The 21,445-nt window shown below is 33.2% G+C and overlaps 3 protein-coding genes and 1 long non-coding RNA gene across 4 annotated transcripts; 2 read left to right on the forward strand and 2 right to left on the reverse strand.

The window, feature by feature from the left end:
- Positions 1-5,603: 5,603 nt before the first annotated feature.
- On the reverse strand, positions 5,604-7,205 carry LOC141705342 (putative F-box protein At1g19160). Its single transcript, XM_074508344.1, has 2 exons — positions 5,874-7,205; positions 5,604-5,788 (listed from the first exon to the last, which is right to left on the reverse strand). The coding sequence occupies exon 1, from the start codon at positions 7,118-7,120 to the stop codon at positions 5,909-5,911; it is 1,212 nt and encodes a 403-aa protein (XP_074364445.1). The 5' UTR covers positions 7,121-7,205; the 3' UTR covers positions 5,604-5,788; positions 5,874-5,908.
- A 2,756-nt stretch (positions 7,206-9,961) lies between these two features.
- Positions 9,962-10,780, forward strand: LOC141705339 (uncharacterized). Its single transcript, XM_074508341.1, has one exon. The coding sequence runs from the start codon at positions 9,962-9,964 to the stop codon at positions 10,778-10,780; it is 819 nt and encodes a 272-aa protein (XP_074364442.1).
- A 49-nt stretch (positions 10,781-10,829) lies between these two features.
- On the forward strand, positions 10,830-11,840 carry LOC141705340 (uncharacterized). The gene has a single exon (XM_074508342.1). The coding sequence runs from the start codon at positions 10,830-10,832 to the stop codon at positions 11,838-11,840; it is 1,011 nt and encodes a 336-aa protein (XP_074364443.1).
- A 1,752-nt stretch (positions 11,841-13,592) lies between these two features.
- On the reverse strand, positions 13,593-15,154 carry LOC141705332 (uncharacterized). The gene is made up of 2 exons (XR_012568299.1): positions 14,800-15,154; positions 13,593-14,443 (listed from the first exon to the last, which is right to left on the reverse strand). It is a non-coding gene; the product is annotated as an uncharacterized LOC141705332 (long non-coding RNA).
- Between the last annotated feature and the right edge of the window lie 6,291 nt (positions 15,155-21,445).

Raw genomic sequence — 21,445 nt, forward strand, 5'->3', positions numbered from 1 at the left:
ATTCTCCTAATTTAATTGTTAATTCTTATATGCTTATGTGATTTAAGAATTAGCAATGTTCTTATGAATTAGTTATATATTCAATATATATATAATAATGTCTTTATCGTACAAGATTGATAACAATCTTAAAGCAGATTTCTTCAATTTTCATACTTTCTTGTGAGTAGACGCAAAAGTCAATTTGATTGTTTAAATTGGATTTATTTATGGGTATATGAGTGGCCATTATTTGCCTCATTAATTAAATTAAATTTAGTGCGTTAATTTCTTTGATCACTTGTTGCTATGTGCTTGAAATTAATATAAATTTGATTTTAAGTGGTGCTTTGTTTAAACATAACAGGTACGAGGCAAAAGTAAGCACAAAGTTGTTGGATAATTGGTTTCTTATAAGGCTATTGATGCTTTAATGGTTATTGATTTATGATCAACTTATATTCAAGTGGACATATTTGGTGACATCTCTCTCGGGTTGATCATTATAAATTGGTAGATTAAACCCAAATTTATAATTCGTCCATGTTTTCGCTATTAATGGATAGCTTATTATGTTTTGTTAACATGGTGATTGATTTCTTAATTCTGAATTGATTTTGGAATTATTAGTACACTGATACAAGAATCGTATATGCTATAGTTTACATGCGTGTTTGCAAGTTCATAACATGATATTGCTATGCAATTAAATGATATGGCTACATAAATGTGACCCTTCATGATGGAACTTGATTATTTGGTGATTAATTTTTTAATCATTGTTGAGTGATGATAAGGCATCAATTATTATTGTTTAATCTTTAATAATGGAGTTATATCACAAATTTGTAATACTGGATAGAATGCAGTAACATGTTTGTTGTTAAATAATTTGACGAGGTGGGCAGCTGAAGTGAACCAGATTTACAATTGCTCAGGATTCTCCACATTAAAAAACCTAATGGACCTGGAGTACAGGTTATGGGTCGGCACATAAATTATATTTTTCTGGTTGGATTTTTCCTCCAGTTAAATAGTAATTTCACGTGTTGGTGTCGGTCTGCTGCGGCAGTGACACACGAGCCTATTATAGTGATCCATATGATACTTTTACGGCGAATATTGATCTCAGTAGTTACGCTGAACTTCGGAGAGAATCCGAAAAGTTGTTAACCCTAACGCATCAGTTGATCAAGGATCACTGAATGTGGGGTTATTGAAGATTTATATTCTTCCTTGGGCCTTTTATGGTTGTACCAGTAGGTGAGCCAGAAATGTAGGTTCGTGTGAACCATGTAAATATTTTAGAGAAATTGGGTAATTGAATTTTTAATGATAAGAACCACGGGAAGTTCTTTAAACATGATATTAAAATCTTATAGGTTTTAATGAATGACGTAAAACCTGCTCAGATGAGAGGTAGTGACACGATACGTGTTTACTGTCTGGTTTGATAGTAAAACATTTATCACTCGTACTCGTAGTCGAGTCAATATTGAAGCTAAATAGAGAGATGTGTGCTCTATAAACTCAAGGGCAAATCCAACTTAATACAGATACTTAAGATGGTAGTGAATAAATTTGATGATGAATAATCACCGGGCAAATTCTGTTTGCAACGTGAATATTCATGAGGTCGTTGCACCTTACTCGCATTAAATAAATGGAGTAGATGCAGGCTTGAGTTGCGCTCTGAGAGAGATGCAAAACGATTGTGATCAGCTCAGACTATCACTGAATTTGAGGATATTAGTTACGAAGGGCTAATCGTTCCTTAAACATGATACCACAGAAGGAAATAATTAAATTTCCTATTAGTTTTGGAATATTTTCTGACATTCTGTAAAATATTAAAATTGTGGGGTATCTAAAATAGAAAATTATTGAATTTTCTATGAATAGTGGAATGTAATGAAACATTCTTGAAAATAATTGAAATGTGGGGGTATCTCGAAACTTGATACCAATACCTCTGTTGGCAGCATGAGATCCAAAATTAATTGAGATATTTTGGATGGATACATAGACAATGGTTGAGTCTAATAATATCCGATATATGAATCTAATTTTTGAGATTCGTAAGAATACTATTACAGAGTTTAGGAATGCTTATGCGATAAGCTAGTAGATCCTAGTAGATCTGTAATTAAAAGTCATCTAAATGAACTTACGAGTTATTGGATGAATGTGAGGATGAACCTGCAGAGAGCAAAAGACTTGGATAATTGCTAGTCCCGAATGTCTTGATAATTTGCTTGAAGGTGAACTCGTAAATTTAATAGAAGCAATGCGCTTCTCGTATAATTTCTTGATAAGTGAATATATCAAGAGAAAATTTGACTATTACTGAGAGTCAATAAATCAAGATTTTCTAGCACGTGTACTAGAAAATGGATTGTGCATGTTCTCTCTATGTTCTTTGTGGGGGAAAGGATGTTAAGAAATAGAGAGAGTGGTTCTGTTTGACAGAATCTTGTTTAAAAAATATATAGATCTTCTTACGAGATAGAAGCATTAGGACCCAAATGAATTTTTAAATTGGAAAAATATATCTGGGTCTGAAGGAAGTATAAGGTCAGACTGATACAAAAATATTACAGTCGAAAGTGATGACCTTATATAATTTATGAAATATTCTCGAGTTTTGAGAATAAGGTTCATTAAGATGATACTAAAATTATCGTATTGTGAAATTTAAAAGTGCATCAATGAACATTGAGATGGTCTTTCTAAATAGATATTTGGAGAAATATCTATTTACGTGAACCCGAGGGTTGCTCTAGATAAAGCAAGAGTAGAAAATCTGTATTTTCGGTGATCATGTTGAGTGAAACAACATTGACACGAAATAATGGCATATTAAATTTGATATTGCTATGATAATCAATGGCTTCAAATAAATGACATGGTTGCCATTTTGAGGACGCTCAAAAATTGGTTGCTATGTGAATAAGGATTGCTAGTTTAAGGACGCTTAAACTCGGTAATGATGCAAACTGAAATTGCTGGTTTTTGGGACGCTAAAAGCTGGTAATATCAATAACAAGTGAAGCCTTACGTAATAACTAGTAAAGTTATTTCATAAATGTGAAATATGTCAATATGAGATGTCAAACTGATTCAAAATCAGAGAATTGACAAGTGTGCATGTGTTATTTACACATGATATGCAAGTCATAATTGATTGCATGTGAGTGATCTGATCATTACGAGAAGTAATGACAAGAGGATCATCTCTGAAAATCTTGATGAGATTGAAAAGTTTTATTTGAAGATTACAATCTTCGTGACTTTAAAAGTTTTAGATGATACATGTCACATGTTGGTGATGTGAATTTTGAAGAGATCAACGAAGCTAAAGTTGTCATAGCTGGAATGGATTTATATTTATCCAAGCGTAGATGAACAAGGATCTCTCAAGAAGGATTGCAAGTCTGTTGTACTTTTTAAAATTGTACAAAATTAGACATAGGCTACACAGTTGGTAAATTGGGTAGATGCACGAGTACAATAGAAATTGGTCACTTGGAAGTGATTGCAATGAGATTTAAGGTGTATGATATGTGCTCGTGAGCTTGGACTGTAATACGAAATATATCTAATTGTACTATGTGAATATAGTATGTAAATTAGATATTTGACTTTAAGAACTTAAAAGTCATTCGAGAATACATTTCACACTTAGCAGTCGTGTCATGGAAATCCTAAACTTAGCTCGATTCATGATGGAATACGAGTCTGATGCATAAAATAAATGCAGTTAAAAGGCTGAGTAGCCACTTTGTAAGGATATTCCTAAATGACAAGGAAAATGTGTTTTCAATATGCATATATCGTGTAATCAATATGCAAATTGGGAGATCACATTATTGTGTATGAAAAGGTATGTCTCACATCTATGATGAGGACATAATACCATTAAACAACTATTCTCAACGAGAATTATCATGATTGACTATGTAAAGTCAAATGATAATGTTTGGATCCACTAACCAGATGGTTAAACTGAGCGAATTTGTTTAAGACAAGGGAATCTAGTTAGACCGAGAGATAGTTGTCAAATCATCGAGAGGAATGAGCCTTGCCTATTGCTTAACGGCGTCATGGTGGACACCCAACCTTGCTGACTGGAGATCCCAAGAACTTGGTTCAATGGGACAACTAAATCATGATGACCAAATCACTGTGGGGGTAACCCCTGGCCTATTTCTATGATGATGAAACAGTGAGATCCATAAGGTACGAGGTTAAGCTTTATGCTTTTAATGATCTTTGACGAATACAAGGATTCAAGTTTGAATACATAATATTCGGTTGAGTAAACGCGGGTTACTCTATAAGATAAAGATCACCTATGTAAGAGAGAAGTATGGCCGCTTCAAAGGAGAATTGCGAGGCACAATTCTTTAGAAACTCTTGCAGAACCAGGACGATGTTCCAGGGCCAAAATGGACATAATCATGAGAACTGAATGAGTCAGGAAAGATATAGTGATGAGTATGTCATCGTTTACACAAACGGTCGAACAGTTCAAGGACATCGCGTCATACTGTCTACCAGTAAAGTCGATATACTTATTCGAGCGAAGGTTCAAGGAGCATTCTCTACCTATCGTATGCTATATCTGACCGCCGGAACTATCACCAAGTCAAGCTCCGCGTCTGTCTGTCTATGTGGTGTCTATGTGGTGCGTGCTACTGGACCATCAATCTCATTTGTGGGGGATTGTTAGACAAACTTAGTATTTTAGACTAAGTTGTGAATCATTTTGAGACTCTATATGAGTGAGACACATTATGTGTTAGTGGTGTGTATTTATTGGAACGTATTCTTCTCTTCGAGAGGATTCCAACGCATATTAACACGCTCAAAATGAGTAAAAGGTGAATGAGAACTGATGTTCCAAAATTTTACCTTTTAATATGAAAAGTGGTTTTGTACCACATCGAGAGTAGCACAAACCTATTCCTTAGTTTTTCTTATAAATACCATGTACCACATCGAAAATAAAAACAAGTCCTTTCAAGCCTCTCTTTATAAATAGAGTCTTAGGGCACCAGTTTTATTAAGTCAAGCAAATAAGAGTCATCTCTTTCATTCTTGGTCTCTTTAGTCTTAAATTTTTTCAATATTCCGGTGATAGTTCTCGGGCTCAGTTCAAGTTCGCTGAGAGTATATTCGATCTATCGATTATACTAGTATCTCGTTTTATCCTGGGAAGCAGGTCGCTAAACACGGATGGTGCGGGGCGAAACTGCTTTAAGGAGACAGTTTTCTGGACTCGAGATTAAATCCAATCTCTGTTTGTTTTCTTAAACCCTTCTCCTAATTTAATTGTTAATTCTTATATGCTTCTGTGATTTAAGAATTAACAATGTTCTTATGAATTAGTTATATATTCAATATATATATAATAATGTCTTTATCGTACAAGATTGATAACATGTATAACCCTAGATAAATGTTTTAACTTCTCCAACACTGCCATACTGATCTTGATTTTGCATTCATTTCATATCTCAAAACAGAGGTTAGACAAACATGTTTAGCTAATAAAGGAGAAGGAATAAAACAAAAGCTACCATCTTGTTTTGCAAAACAAACTGCGTTGTTTCTAGTTTCAATACAACATCTTAATTATTCCGGTGGAGCAAGTTGATAATACTACATTGCAGTTGAGCAAAACTAAGAGAATTACAAATTCCCACTGGGCTTCTGAAACTTACCCGCTATTGACATCCAAATATCAACCCCATCATTGTTTCCTTTAGCTCTCTCTGCTTCCCGCTGTTCCAAAATCCTAGAATCACTAACAGATAACGCTATATTTAGAACTAGAAGCAAAACAGAATTAAACTTGAATGAAACTAACAAAATATCAATAAATGACTTACATAGGCTAAACTGTCCAATGAACTTGTGTGATTGATCATTTTTTTAATGAATTGATTAACCGACGAGGAACTCTAGAGCATAGACCAGTTGCATGACGAGTTTGGGTTGGTAGATAAACAGACTTCATTCCTTCAAGAAAAGCCAAACTAGGTGTATATCTAAAGCAACTGACAACAGAACCAGTTGTGGAAGTTGTGCTGACACGCTTGATTGTATCTGTTTTGTGATCATAACATGAAAACAGTCCGTGATTGTGGAGTAGAATCTCATCACCATCATGAAATCCCTGTGACACACACCCAAGTCCAAACTTGAGTGGTCCGAAAGTGTACATTTTACTCCAAACACCAAATCCCTCCTCCCCGTTCAAACTATATATGTCCAGCATAGACTTTGAAGAGTTCCAGTCATCCACTATTAAAGTAAGACAATCATTCATATCCACAAATTGATAACTAAATCCGTAAAAACCTTCCAACAAATTCAGATCAAAGTGAAATTCAGGCAACAAATTGAACTCATTACTTCCGGTGTCAAACTTCACAGCAGTCAAATAAAATGTTGTCGAAACTATCTGCCGTTGTTCGTCCGGATGCCTATTGTGCTTATATCTATGAAATGTCCAATAAGGACAATCCTTGATAGTAGTTATACAACTATTTGAGATCTTTCCTCTGTCTTGAAGAACATAGACGTTTTCAGGAACAAGTAAATTAATCCAAGAATCTGAATTAGAGTAGTAAACAGTAGCAGACCTTAAATTACGTGCCAAAACCACAACCTTGTAATTATCACTTAATGGATCAAAACCGAATCCCTTAAATTCCATTTGATCACCACAACAGCTTGGTGGAAGAGTGAATTCCTTAGATTGATGTATCGCGGGGTTCCATAACGACAACTTGTCACCATGACAAAGACAAACTAGGCCTCGAACGGAACCAACCAGATCGATACGAGCTGAAGGGAGTGCAAATGTTTCTTTGAAGCGAGAAAGAATGACCATATTGGTGTGCTTTCTAGCCACAAGACAGTCAAAGTCATTAGGATTCTGAGTGGAGTTGCGAGTGAGATGCTCTTTTACAAACTTGGGACCTGAGAATAAAGATAGCCATGATTTAGATACACATTTGAAGCGTACTGCAGATTTGATGGGGAGTCGCGTGAGTATTTCCCGGCGGACTAGTTCTTCAGGCAGCTCCGCCGTCGTCTTCTTCCTTTTTAATTTCTTACCCATTATCGTCATAATTTGTAACTGAAATGATTCTGGTACAGGGTGTTCTATTGGGACGAAATGAATTGTTTTGCCCTTGTTTGTGTCATCTCTTTGAATCATTCGTTGGTTCAAAATAGTCAAGTCCAAAACAGATTTGATCATAGTTGATTAGTTGTTACCAATGCAAATTTGTAATATTATAGTTATATTTAGAAATTTAAAAATACTGCCGTAGAACTTTGAAAAAAGAGCTATTTGATTATGCTTATTGTTGTCACCAAAATCTTGTATGGGACAGATTTAGGCCCATGAATTAGCCAGCAAGTATTTCACTATTCATAGCTACCAGATGACAGGCTTCCAGTGCAGCTCTGCAGAGAAACTATGAGATTAGTGTGTTATTTTGTTGATAATTCTTATCATCAATTTGATCTATCACCAAGAGACCAAATTATAAGGTTTGAGTTTTTTTCTTCAAATCAGCACTAATCCAAATTATATTTTTTATGCATCACATAAAACATGTAAAATGTTTTGTGAAATCCTTGTAAATTTAAACAAACGACTAAACTGAACAAGTTGTGAGTGTCTTCACGGTAATGTGGTGCTTCAAGGGTTATTCGTTGTCTTTTTTAATACCTGTCGGTCTCACTTTCTTAATTCTCTATAATCTTTGGCTGGCTCGTCCATTTAGCTCTGTTAATGGCTTGAACTTCTGCTGGCCTAGCCTATAGCCTCCACTCGCCTCTTGTGCTTGATGGTCGCATGTGATTGAGCTTGAACCTTGCCTGGGCTTGAAATTCTACTCGCGTACACTTAAGCTTGAAACGTAATGAGGGATCGCCTAGAATTTGGACACACTCTCAGCCACCATGCCCGTCATAGTTGTCAAAGTAGCATACGACTAGCATAATTAGATAAGGTTCTTAAATGAAATATATGAAAAATGAATGACAACATGGAGCTTTTATAGTTGCCCTATAGGCTATAGCACTGTTTTTATGCCCATCACATTTTGATTTTTTTGCTGATTTTCCCTAGGATGTAAGTTCTTTAGTTTTGAACTTATCACATCCCTTTGTATAAGTTGTTGCTGCTGTAATTTCCTTGTTCCATTTGTTTAATACCTGACTATATTTTTGGTTAACAAGTAGGACCAAAATATATTCCACAAAATACTAAAATGGACAATTTTTGGTAGCATTAAAAAAATGCGTAGGATACAACAAAAAATTAATTTATCTACCGAACACAAATTTAAAGATATATATTCGATATTTAATATGATTTTAGTGACTCAAATGATATCCGATTAAGATTAATGATAAGTTAACTTAAGTGACCAAAATATTTAACTCAATGAGATAAATATTGTCATTTTTAACAATTATCCAATCTAAATCTTTTCTCTCTCAAATTTTAAATTGAGATATGCGCCCACAAGTTTTAGCTCAGTTGGAGTAAATAATTATTTTCTTTGTCATAAGTTCAAATTCCACGGGAAGATAATTTATGACTATGTCTCTTGAGCCTTGTCGCTTAAATGCGGTTTATCTTGATTCAAGATTATTGCGTGAACCTATAGTGATTACCCAGTACACACTCAAAGTGTAGCGGCTGCGGGTTAACTACTAATAAAAAAATAAAATAAAATGAGAAATGTTAGAGTTCCCGAAACCATTTTTAAATGCTGAATATCGATTTGTTATTGGCTACTCTCCCAAAAATGAAGTACGCCCTTCATACATTAATATGAATCTCACAAATAAAAATATGACACGTGTCATTAGGAAAAAAATTTAAATGTTTTTCAGGAAAATATAGCATTACTCTTTTAAATTTAAAAATATTCATTAAGCATACAGTAGAATTAGATTTACCAATCTATTATTTTGCTCATCACTTTGAAATTAACAAGGTATAAAATAAGCCGCCTCCTTCCTCTCCTCTCCTCTCCTAGGGTTTGTTTATTTTCAAGTAAATCAAGGGGCTTCCGCTGGTTTTCACCGGTGGAAAGCCCCAACCCTTCATTCTCTTTTGTCCTTATTAATTTCCCTTCAATAAAATCCAATTTTTTGGGTGTTTGTGTGTCTCTCCTTTTGGAGTGTGTGTTTTGTCTCTCCTTTTGGAGTGCTTTGTTATGTTTTTGTTTAATTATGGTTGGGTTTATTTCGTGTTGAATCGGTTGAGAACGAGTTTATTGATATTCTTGGTGATCTGCAAAGTCTACGTCGAATCTGGAGCGGTGTTGATTATTGCAAGAGCTCACCTTTCACAACCAAAGATTGTTCATCTTTCACGTGTTTACACTTTCGGCATGTCTATAGCTGGTATCCGGCATGTAGATAGCTGAGATGTTTTCGGCATGTCTATAGCTGGTGTCCGGCAAGTAGATAGCTGTGGTGTCGTTTCTCCAATCTCAGTGATTGGTGTTTTTGAACATTGGGCTAACAATGATTTTTATGTGATATGGTCAATTGCGATGTTGCTATTTTCAGAGATGTTGGTACAATTTGGATTGCTCGGGATGTCTTTGATTTCGTTTTTAATTTCAAGAATTTTTAAATTCTATGTGTTAAACGATCAGGAAACAAATCATCTAATTGTTTTTAGTATGATATTTGTTTTACCACCTGATTGTATCGACAGTTGGGGGTTTGTCCCGACTGTATTATATTGAAGTTAATGAAAGTTTTCTGCATTTGTCAAAAAAAAAAAAGATTTACCAATCTATTAAATGCTTGATTTATATGTATGTAATTTGATGACATATAAACTATAATGAATATTCGATAAAAGAATAATCTTGATTGAATACAGAGGAAACCAAAAAAATAAAAAAAAAGCTTTTAAGATTCTTGTTTCTTGTTAATGGAGGATCACACTGCAGATTCTCTTGTGCAAGAAAGAGATGAACTCATGGTTCCACCCAGTGGTGGAAATGGAAACCCAATGCTTAGAAAAGCCCATTTTCTCAAACCCCTGTTAAGTAAAGAAACTGTTCATCTTCCTCCTCCACCTAGTCCAATGTTATATGCTGTGACACAAAAGCCCACTCTTCAAAATCTTAAAAAATGGAACTTGCATTGGTCTAAGGCATCCCCATCAGAAAGATGGAAGCTTTGGGTCAAAAATATGAAGCCCAAGTACCAAGAAATATGGAAGAAAAGTGGTATTTATCATGCAATCTTGGCTTCAACTTATAGTGTTCCAAGAGACAAGATGTTAATCTTGGGTCTTGCTGAGTATTGGTGTCCTCACGCAAATACATTTATTTTTTCTTGGGGTGAGGTAACTATTACTCTTGAAGATATTATGCATTTAGGGTGTTTTTCTGTTATAGGTTCCTCATGTTTAACTCCTTTGAGTGATGAATATATTGATGTTTTTAATTGTCTGAGACATTGTGCTGAGAAAGCTCAATCTGCTAGTGGTGGAAGTTTGACCGCTGGTCTTTTGATGAACCATTTTATGAGTAGTGGTATGGATCTAGAACATGAAGCATTTCTTTTGTTTTGGCTGTCTAAGTTTGTCTTTCCTCGCCCTCGGATACATGTATATGATTTTCATGTTGCTATTCATCTATCCCGTGGTATTAGGATTGCACTTGCACCTGTTGTGCTGGCTTGCATTTATAGAGATATGAGCGTGTTACACAATTTAATTGTTAAGACCGAATCAGAATTTTGAAATGTATTACAGTTTACGACATGGCACTATGATTTAGTATTTAGTGCAGATGTGGGTTTGGGAGAGGTTTGCTGAATTTAGGCCACGCCCCAATGTCATAGAAAGGGAAGAACCTAGATCAGCACGGTGGAATGCAGTCGCACAGTCGACAATTAGTAATGTCAGGATGGTCTTTGACACTGCCAAATTATCATTTTTGTGGCGCCCTTATGCTATGATTTTGAGCAACACTATGTTGAGCAACATGTACAAAGATAATGAACAATGTGTAGTGGTTGACTCTGATGCTGTAGAGTCATATGCTCGATGCTTGAGAGCTTCTAAATTAGTTGGATTAGGTCATATTGAACAGTATTCCCCCCATAGACTAGCTATGCAATTCGGATACGACCAAGATATTCCTCCCCCTGTTCTCAATCTTGCTTCAGACAGTTATTACAGGCCTATTAGAGGTGTACAACTATTTATACCACCTCGGCTTTTTGAATCTGATGTTTCTTCCCGATATGTGGCATGGTGGAGGGGCCTTGTGGCTGTCAATGAGAAAACGGTGGCCAACAACAACCATAGTAAAGAAATTTTACCATTGGTTTCTGGACAGAATAGAAATGCAGAATCATTAGGTTCTCCTAGTTCTCGGTCTGTTTGTGTTCAGGAAAGGCCAGAAAATGACGGACTTACGATTCGATCCAGAAGATCTGATAGCTTTGGTATAAGAAATGATCTTGACGATAATTCACTAATAGATAGTAATGATAATGTTGAAGAAGATAGTCTCACCATTGCACAACTTCTCAATCGATCTAGAAAGATAGATAATTTTGAGAATGAAACGGATGTCGGTGATGAACAGGTCACCAATACGGTTACTTCAAAATTGATGGCATCGGCAATGTGCATTGAAGCTACTAAAAAAATAAGCTACACAAGGAAAGCCGTTGAACCAAATGTGCTGATTATGCCTTCAAAGTTGTGTGAGGAGAGTAAATCTTCTGCTGAAAAACGTGGACCAAAAGAAGATGCAGTTGCGACTAGAGGTTTGAAGTTGTTAAATATATGATCCTATTGGGGCCTTCCTCTAACACCTTAAGGTTTTAGATGAGCTGGTTACTCAACATGGTATCAGAGCTTAGGCTGGCGGGAGATCTAAGGTTCGATTCCCAGCCACCCCCAATATTCTCACAATTTATTGTGGACACTAAAGGCAATTAATACCCCAAAGATGGGTGCCGGTGTTCCACTCTTCGACCCATAAATGGGCTTTCGAGTGAGGGGGAGTGTTAAATATTTCCAGGATCTTATATTATTCTAACAGAAGTTCAGTAGCGAACCTCTTGAAATGAGTGTGCATAGTACTATGCCTTCGTCTGACAATAGTAAGAAAAGGAAATCTTCTACTAAAAGGCAAACCGAAGTAGAAGATTGTGCAGTTCTGAGGATAACTTTGTGAAGCGTGGTATGCATTCTTCTCACAACAGTAAGAACAGGAAATTTTCTACAGAAAGGCAACCAGAAGTAGAAGAATATGCAAATGATAACATAATCAATCTTGAAGATAAAAGCTTTGACGATACTACATTGGAATCACAACCCCTAGGATTTAAGGCTCGTATTTGTAGGCTTGAAAAGATTTTTGATATGATTAAAGAAGCAAAAGGTGCTAGTTCTAAATAGTCGTAGTAACTATTATTTAGCATTCACAATTTATTCACGTGTATTCATCTCTTGGTGTAATCTACTTGTCACTGTCTGTCCGTTCTACAATATGGAACTCGTTTTGCAGCTTATTAAAAGGTTTTGTACTAAATTTTTATCTTCCCGGTACTTGAATTTTCTAGGTATTATCGAACGTAATTGCTCTTAAGTTTAAAGACAAGTTTTGGCATTGCTTCCATACATGATTATCCATGTCAGTTACTAAAATAGTTCAATCTTAGTTTGAGGTTTTGGCCTAGTCTGCATATTGTGCAGTTGTTGATTAATAGAATATTAGTATGCCAACTTACTTTAAAGTGGAGAGACGAGTAAGAGGGCTGCTTGAAGGATAACATACAAATTTTGGGCGGTGTAGGAGTTCAAAAGTTTTATTCAACATTCTGGACAATTATGAACACTTGCTTTCCTCTATGCCAGTAAAGGAATGAGCTCGAAGGCCCTTTCTATAAGGCGTATCCTTGCAAGAGATAATTCATCTGAATACCGGAGAGAGTCAGGTGGCTGATGCTTTATCAAGGAAATTTGATGATGTTCCTACAGGGAGGACTCACCATGAGGACATGGTGAATTTGAAGAAGGGGGTGATGTCAGGATAGCCATAGAAACATAGGAAGTAGAACATGGGACTGCTTAGCATCTATAGTATCATCTATGTATATATTATAATAATCAGAATGACGTATAATTTATTTTAATAGTTATTTCCTAATTTTGGTTATAAAAGAAAATAAATAAATAGTATTATATATCCGCTAAAATACTAAATTGTTAAACTACTAGATATAGTCTACTTATTCTACTAAACTACGACCACAACGTATTCTATTATCACTACAAGAAAAAAAGGCTAAATTCGACCGAAAAAAATCGGTCGAATTTAGCTTAATTCGACCGCGCGCGGTTGAATTAAGCTAAATTCGACCGATTTTGAATCGGTTGTAATAGAGGGAGTCGAATTTAGTAGTTCGGTCGTATTTAACTAAATTCAACCGTCTAATTACGACCGGAAAATTACAACCGTTTAAATTCGACCGGAAGAATTCGACCAAGGGCGGTCGAATTTGATTTTTGACAAAAAAATTGAATATCACGCCCAAATAGTTAAATTTTATGAAAAAATTTAAAAGTCCCGCCCAATAATTAAATTCAACCATATATGGTCGAAAATACAATCTTAAATTCGATGTCCTTCAGTCAAATTTAAAGAACACCATTTTAAAAAAAAAATCGCCGGAATTTGGAAAGTTTCCAAAAACCGGTGAGTTTTCCCACATTCCGGCAGCCCCAAGACTTGTACCAGTAGTTCCAAAAGATTTCTCAATCTCTTGCATCTTCTCAGAATGAAGAGTCTATAGATCTTGCAATTTAATTTGGGCGTCATCAGTATGAATTTGTAGATCTTGTAATTCACTTTTAGCGTCATCAATATGACAGCCAACTGAATTAAGCTCTGGTAAGGGCCGGGAAATGTGTAACAGGTAGTGTAGACGATTAACAAGCCAACTTATACTGAATCCCAATTTCTGCAGTTCAGCAAATATGTCTCTGTACTCAGCAATCACCTTAGCATCAACCTCAGTCAAAGGTTTTTTTGTGAAGTCAATCACCCAGTTGCACAACATGTTCAGCTTCAATTTATAAAATTTCTTGTTATTGGTTGTAAGGTGTTCAAAGGTGCGTGGGTATTTACTCATAATCTGATCAAGCAGACCAATAAACTCTGCTTCAACTTCATAGCCCCGCACCCCAGAGTAAATATTTGCCCTCGAAGCGCTCACCTGATCATTACATGTCCCTTCAACCAAAGCATCAACCTGAACTTCAGAATTCTGCACCACGTGCTCTTCTTGCACCCCCAACTTCTCAATCTTGGTTGGAAGTGATGGCCTCCTCAATCTCCACATTTTGAGATTTTACAGAAGCGGCCTCTGTATGAGGAATAATTTTCTGGAAAAAAAACCGCAACATTGGTAAAAATATATCTCAGGAAATAAAAAGAAATATGTCATTGATGAGCAGCTTGGTCTTGGATAATAATTTGAGCCATAAGTTCTACAGCAACAAGACCACCTGAAAAGCTCACAAGATCTGAACACTTAATGGGTTAAAAAATAGATCTGAAAAGTGAAAACTAAACAATTCATTCTCACTTACAGATCTCAGTTAAGTTACATGACATTACTTAGAAGATTTTAGGCGACCACTTTTCTCAAACATGGTGATGACGACTTCCAAAGGTGCCATTTCCATATTTATCCGTTTATTATCTACTACTCAGTACTCACTTTTCTACTTTACCTTACCTTTTGGGATTTTGATCGGACACTAGTTACACTTCGATTCAGGGCCTCTATCTTGAAGAACACCGGGAGCATGGCTTCGATTCAGAGTATATTCTCTGTTTTTTTCTGAAAAGAAGCAGGGGAGGGGTGGTACTGGTTTGTAATTTTTGGTCGTGTGTTGGTGAGGAATAAATGGTAGCTTGGCAGTAGCAAATTAGATACACTCACTCAGCCTCTCTCTCGCTCTGTAGCCGCCTCCCTCTCACTTGGCCGCCGTGGTCAATTTTATGCACTGCATCTAGTTTATGTATGTAAATAAACCCTAGTCACCTGTGTTTTTTTCTGGGTGATCAACTTGGGCTGGGTTTACTTTTTTCTAATTTCATGTATCACAAAATTACTTTGGCCCCCTACTTATAAATAAACTAAAATACGTTATCTCGAAAAACATAATTATTTTTTCAAGAACTAAATTTTAATATTTGGATAAATTTTATTCTCTACCATTCACATATTTTTCTTTAAAAAAAGTTTAAAATATAGTATGAAAAAATAAACTAAGTAAATATAATAATATATAAAAATATTTTGACTAGTACAACTACCTAGTGTTTAGTCCTGAATTGGTATTTCGATTTTTTTAAAAATATTTTTCATCGATCCAACCGTATGTATATCACTAGATATATATATAAAAGATATAACCAAAGTTTCATATCAAAATAATTTTATTTGGGTTGCCATTTTAAAAGTCAAACATCAGTTTGACTAGTACAACTAGTCCTGAATTGGTGTTTCGATTTTTTTAAAAATATTTTTCATCAATTCAACTGTAAGGATGTCAATAAATATATATATTAGTTTTATAACCAAAGTTTCAGACCAAAGTAATTGTATTTGGTTTGTCATTTTAAAAGTCAAGCATCAGTTTGACTAGTAAAACTAGCTAGTGTTCAGTCCTCAATTAGTGTTTTGATTTTTTCAAAAATATTTTTCATCGATCCAATTGTATTGTTGTTAATAGATATATATATATATATATTAAAGATATAACCAAAGTTTCAGATCAAAATAATTTTATTTGGTTTGCCATTTTAAAAGTCAAACATCAGTTTAACAAGTACAACTAGTCCTGAATTGGTGTTTCGAGTTTTTTAAAAATATATTTTATTGATCCAATTGTATGAATGTCAATATATATATATATATTAGTAATATAACCAAAGTTTTAGTTCAAAATAAATTTATTTGAATTGCCGTTTTACCGGTCAAACATTAGTTTGACTAGTACAGATTACTAATGTTCAGTCCTAAACTGGTGTTTTGAATTTTTTAAAAATATTTTTCATCGATCCAAACATATGGATGTCAATCGATATATATATTAGTGATAAGACCAAATTTTCATATCAAAATAATTTTATTTGGTTGCCATTTTAACAGGTAGGCATCAGTTTGAGTAGTACAACTAACTAGTGTTTATTCCTGAAGTGGTGTTTCGATTTATTTAAAAATATTTTTTCATTGATCCAACCGTATGGATATTAATAGATTTATTGATTAGTGATATAACTAAAGTTTTAGATCAAAATAAGTTTATTTGGATTGCCATTTTACCAGTCAAACATCATTTTGACTAGTACATATAACTAGTGTTCGGTCCTAAATCGGTGTTTCGAATTTTTGGAAAATATTTTTCATCGATCCAACCGTATGGATGTCAATAAATATATATTAGTGATATAATCAAAGTTTCAGATCAAAATAAATTTATTTTGATTGCCATTTTACCAGTCAAACATCATTTTAACTAGTACATATAACTAGTGTTCGGTCCTAAATTGGTATTTTGAATTTTTAAAAAATATTTTTTATCGATCCAACCATATGGATGTCAACAGATATATATATATATATATATATATTGGTGATATAACCAAATTTTCAGATCAAAATAATTTTATTTGGTTGCCATTTTAACAGTTAGGCATCAGTTTAACTCGTACAACTAACTAGTGTTTAGTCTCGAATTGGCGTTTTGATTTATTTAAAAATATTTTTCAATGATCCAACCGTATGGATCTTAATAAATTTATAAATTAGTGATATAACCAAAGTTTTAGATCAAAATAAATTTATTTGGATTGCCATTTTACTAGTCAAACATCATTTTGACTAGTACATATAACTAGTGTTGTGTCCTAAATCAAGCATCAATTTTATTTTTTATCAAATAAAGAAATTAGAAAATTCTTTTAGCGCACAATTTATTTTTTCAAGAATTACATTTTTTTATTTGGATAACGTTTATTCTCTCCCATATTCATAATTTCAAAATATTCACTAACATTTAAATAAGTTTTTTTAATAAAAAAAATAGATTTTAAAAAATCCTAAATACAACCGAATTCCATTGAAATATATTTTCAAAACGGGCGGGAAATTTCCCTCACTTTTTTCGAAAATTTAAAAAGTGTGTGTAAATTTCCCGCCATTTTTAAATATAAAATTTGACTGAAATCGGTTGAATTTAGGAGGGCCAAATAAATTACTTTGTTGGAAAATTCCCTCCACTTTTTTATTAGGGCTAAATTCGACCGAAAAAAAATTCGGTCGAATTTAGGGGTTAAATTCGACCGATATAGTTTCGACCGTTTTAATTTCAACCGTTTTTGGTTAAAATTGGTTGTAAATACGACCGTTTAAATACGACCGTTCGAATTCGACCGAGGCCGGTCGAATTTAGCCGTGTCTAAGGGATTTGACCGCCAGCAGTCGAATTTAACCCCGGTCGAATTTAAATCAGTTGTATTTAACCTTGTTTTCTTGTAGTGTATTAAAAAATAAATAAATAGTGTTGCATATCCGCTAAACTACTAAATCCTTAAATCACTAGACGAAGTCTACTTATTCTACTAAAATTATTCTATTATTTTTATTATAAATTTATAATTATAAATATATATTAATAATTAATAATAAAAACACCCAATATTATTATTAGGCTATAATTTGGTGCAACGGTTATTTTCTAATTTTTGTTACTAAAGAAAATAAATAAATAGTGTTATATATCCGCTAAATTACTAAATTGTTAAATTTCTAGATATCCTACTAAACTACGACCGTATCCTATTATTTAAAAAAATAAATAAATAGTGTTATATATCCGCTAAACTAATAAATTATTAAACCACTAGATGGAGTCTACTTAGTTTACTAAAGTTATCCTATTATTTTTATTATAAATTTATAATTAATATATATTTATAAAAGTATTTTAAAAATTAGAATATGACGGGATAAATAATTTTTTTTAATATTGACGGGAACCGTGCATCGCACGGGATTTAAGCTAGTATTAGTAAGAGTAGGGAGGTCTTTCTACTTAAGTCAGTTAGTTGGTGAACTACTATAAATAATAGAAGAGTCTGTAATATTACTGTCCCGTTTGTGATTTCTTAAAAAACGTAACTTATGACTTGAAAAGTGTCATATAAGTGATATGAATATCGTAACTTATAAGTTAGTTAGGTGTGGATAATTTTAGTGATAGTGATTGATGGATAGTAATTTATAAGGTAAAATATTTTTTTAATTATTTATTAAATATCATTCACATTAAATCCATATATTTAAATTAAAAATTATTAAAAAAATATATATTAGAATATAAATTCAAAATAAACTACGATAAATTTCAGAACTATTAATAATTTATTGCTAATTTGAAATTATATTGGCTGACAATGTTTATTATTTATTAGTTTTATTAGTTTAACATTCGTGCAATCACTACAAGAAAAATGGCCAATTCTTACCGGCGTTTTGGTAGGAAATGGCGCAAATCTGGTAGGAAAATGGGTCAATTCCTACCAACGAGCTTGGTGGAAATTGCTCAGGTCGTAATTGCTCCTTGGTAGGAATTGGTGCTTGTATCTCAAATGGCCCCCACTTGACAAGTGGCTGCCCATGTGGCATGCCACATGGTCGGCCACATCACCTGTCACGTCAGCTGTCACGTCACACAATTGGGGACCCAGTTGATGAGTTGGCTTGTGAGACCTAGTCACGTGTCATGCCATGTGTCATGTCACGTGACAATTTACACAATCAGGTCCTTTTTCCTACCAGAATTGGTAGGTTTTGATTGAGTATTTCCTACCAGAATCAGTAGGTTTTGATTAAGAAATGGTAGGTTTTATGATAGAAGTCATGAAAATGGACATTTCCTACCAGTCATTTCCTACAATCGTTTAGCTTGAATGGGGTAGGAAATAGCTTGAATGTGGTAGGAAATAGATTGAATGTGGTAGGAAATGTTGGACCTTTTAAAAAAAATAATATTGTATTGATATAAATGTAGAACAAATTGTACATAAATAATATCTACATTATAAGCATACAACAATAACTAAAATTGAAAAATTCACTATAAAGCACAATCCGGGAACATGTCATTATCATAATATAAAAAGTTAAAATTACATCTTCATAACAATTGTTCAATATTAGAAATAATAATTGCAATAATTAATAGATGTTTAAAAGGTTTAGACTAATCATCTTCAAGTTCTCATCATCGTTAAATCCTTTTTCTTCATTCTTTGTAATGTCTTCATTTTCGTCATTGTTTTTCCATTTTCTTGGCCTCAAATGAATAAAATCTACATAAAAAAGTAAATAAATGTTAGTAGTTGTTAACACACATGAACAATTAATACATGTAGTAAAAAAAATTGAGAAGTAATTACATTAAACTATAAATCAATCAAGATTATAAAATATTTTATGAAGATTCAAATGCATACATATATAAGAGATGGTTAATATGAAAAAAATGAAGATATTTATCAAAAGAGAAGAAGAAGATGAAGAAATTATGAAATGAATTTTTGGTAGAGTAGATGAAAATGGAAGTGAAAAGAGAAAGATAATAGTTTATAGGTTCAATTCACCTATTTCCTACCAATATTGGTAGGTTATGGCTTCGGGCGCAATTTTTAAATTTTTTGATTTTGTTTTGGCTCCATATTTGAAATTTTCATTTTTGGTTTTGGCTCCATGTTTGAAATTCTTGTCAAATTATGGTTCATTTCCTACCAATATTGGTAGGTATTGAATTCGGCAAAATTTTTGAATTTCAGATTTTGCCTCCATATTTGAAATTTTTTTATTTGGCTCCATGTTTGAAATTTTCGTGAAACCAAGGTTTATTTCCTACCAATATTGGTAGGTTTTGAGTTTGACAAAATTTTTGAATTTTTGGTTTTGGCTCTATGTTTAAAATTTTGGTTTTGGCTCCATGTTTAAAATTTCTTGAAAATAAGGTTTATTCCTTCCAATATCGATAGGCAACGATGTTCACGACTGATCCGAGTTTTAATCGAATCGAGCCGAGCTTTAAATTTTTTTTGACGAGTAGAGTCGAGCGAAGCTTTTTTATTGAATAAAAAAAACCGTGTTACAGCTCGAACTCGTTAACTAATGAGCCAAATCGAGTGAATCCGAATACGAGTTTCCTCCGTCAATACGAGCCAGGTCGAGCTGAAGTAAAAAATTCTGGTCAAATTACTGATTGACTGTTAAAATAGCAAACTAAATATACTTTTTCTAAAAGTTTTATGATATCGCTTATATATATACATATTGACATCCGTATGGTTAGATAATTCATAAATATTTAAAAAAATCGACATCAATATTGGACTGATCGCTAATAAGAAGAACTAGTCAAACCATTTGTTAATTGTTAAAATAACAAACAAAATAAATTTATTTTTTCTAAAATTTTTGTCATATCACCAAAATATATAAATCTTGATATCCGCACAGTTGGATCATTCATAAATATTTTAAACAAATTGAAATATCAGTATGAAACTAAACACTAGTTAAAAATACTATTCAAAAAAGTGGTTAATTGTTAAAATAACAAACAAAATAAATTTGTTTTTTTCTAAAATTTTTATCATGTCACTAAAACATATAGATCGTGACATGTATATGGTTGGATCATTTATAATTTTTTTTAGAAAAATTGAAACATCAATATGGGACTAAACGATAGTCTGAAGAACTGGTCAAACTACTGGCTGGCTGTTATAATAGCAACTTGAATACCTTTATTTTTTTTTCTAATAATCTTATCACATCATTAAAATATATAGATCTTGACGTCCATAGGGTTGGATCATTCATAAATAATTTAAAAAAAATAAATTAAAACATGAATATATGATTAAACACTAGTTAGAAGTACTATTCGAACAATTGGTTGATTGTTAATATAACAAAAAAAAATTATTTTTTCTTAATTTTTTTTCCTGTCACTAAAACATATAGATCTTAACATCCGTACGGTTATATCATTTTTAAATATTTTTTAGAAAGTCGAAACATCAATATGGTACTAAACGCTATTTAGAATAATTGGTCATACTAGTGGTTGACTGTTAAAATAACAAAACAAATACATTTCTTTTTTTTTTCTTATGAATTTATCATATTACTAAAATATAAAGATCTTGACATTGTTACAGTTGGACCATTCATAAATCTATATTATATTATAATAGCCGGAATAGAGATAATTTGGTTCAATGGTTTGGTTCAACGATAATTCCCTAATTTTAATTATTACAAAAATAGATAAATAGTGTTATAT

The sequence above is a fragment of the Apium graveolens genome, unplaced genomic scaffold (genome assembly GCF_009905375.1).
Source record: "Apium graveolens cultivar Ventura unplaced genomic scaffold, ASM990537v1 ctg8786, whole genome shotgun sequence".
NCBI classification, from domain to species: Eukaryota; Viridiplantae; Streptophyta; class Magnoliopsida; order Apiales; family Apiaceae; genus Apium; species Apium graveolens.

Excerpts from the sequence above, each read along its gene's own strand:
- LOC141705342 (XM_074508344.1), bottom strand. The coding sequence starts at position 7,120 with ATGACGATAATGGGTAAGAAATTAAAAAGGAAGAAGACGACGGCGGAG.
- LOC141705339 (XM_074508341.1), top strand. The coding sequence starts at position 9,962 with ATGGAGGATCACACTGCAGATTCTCTTGTGCAAGAAAGAGATGAACTC.
- LOC141705340 (XM_074508342.1), top strand. The coding sequence starts at position 10,830 with ATGTGGGTTTGGGAGAGGTTTGCTGAATTTAGGCCACGCCCCAATGTC.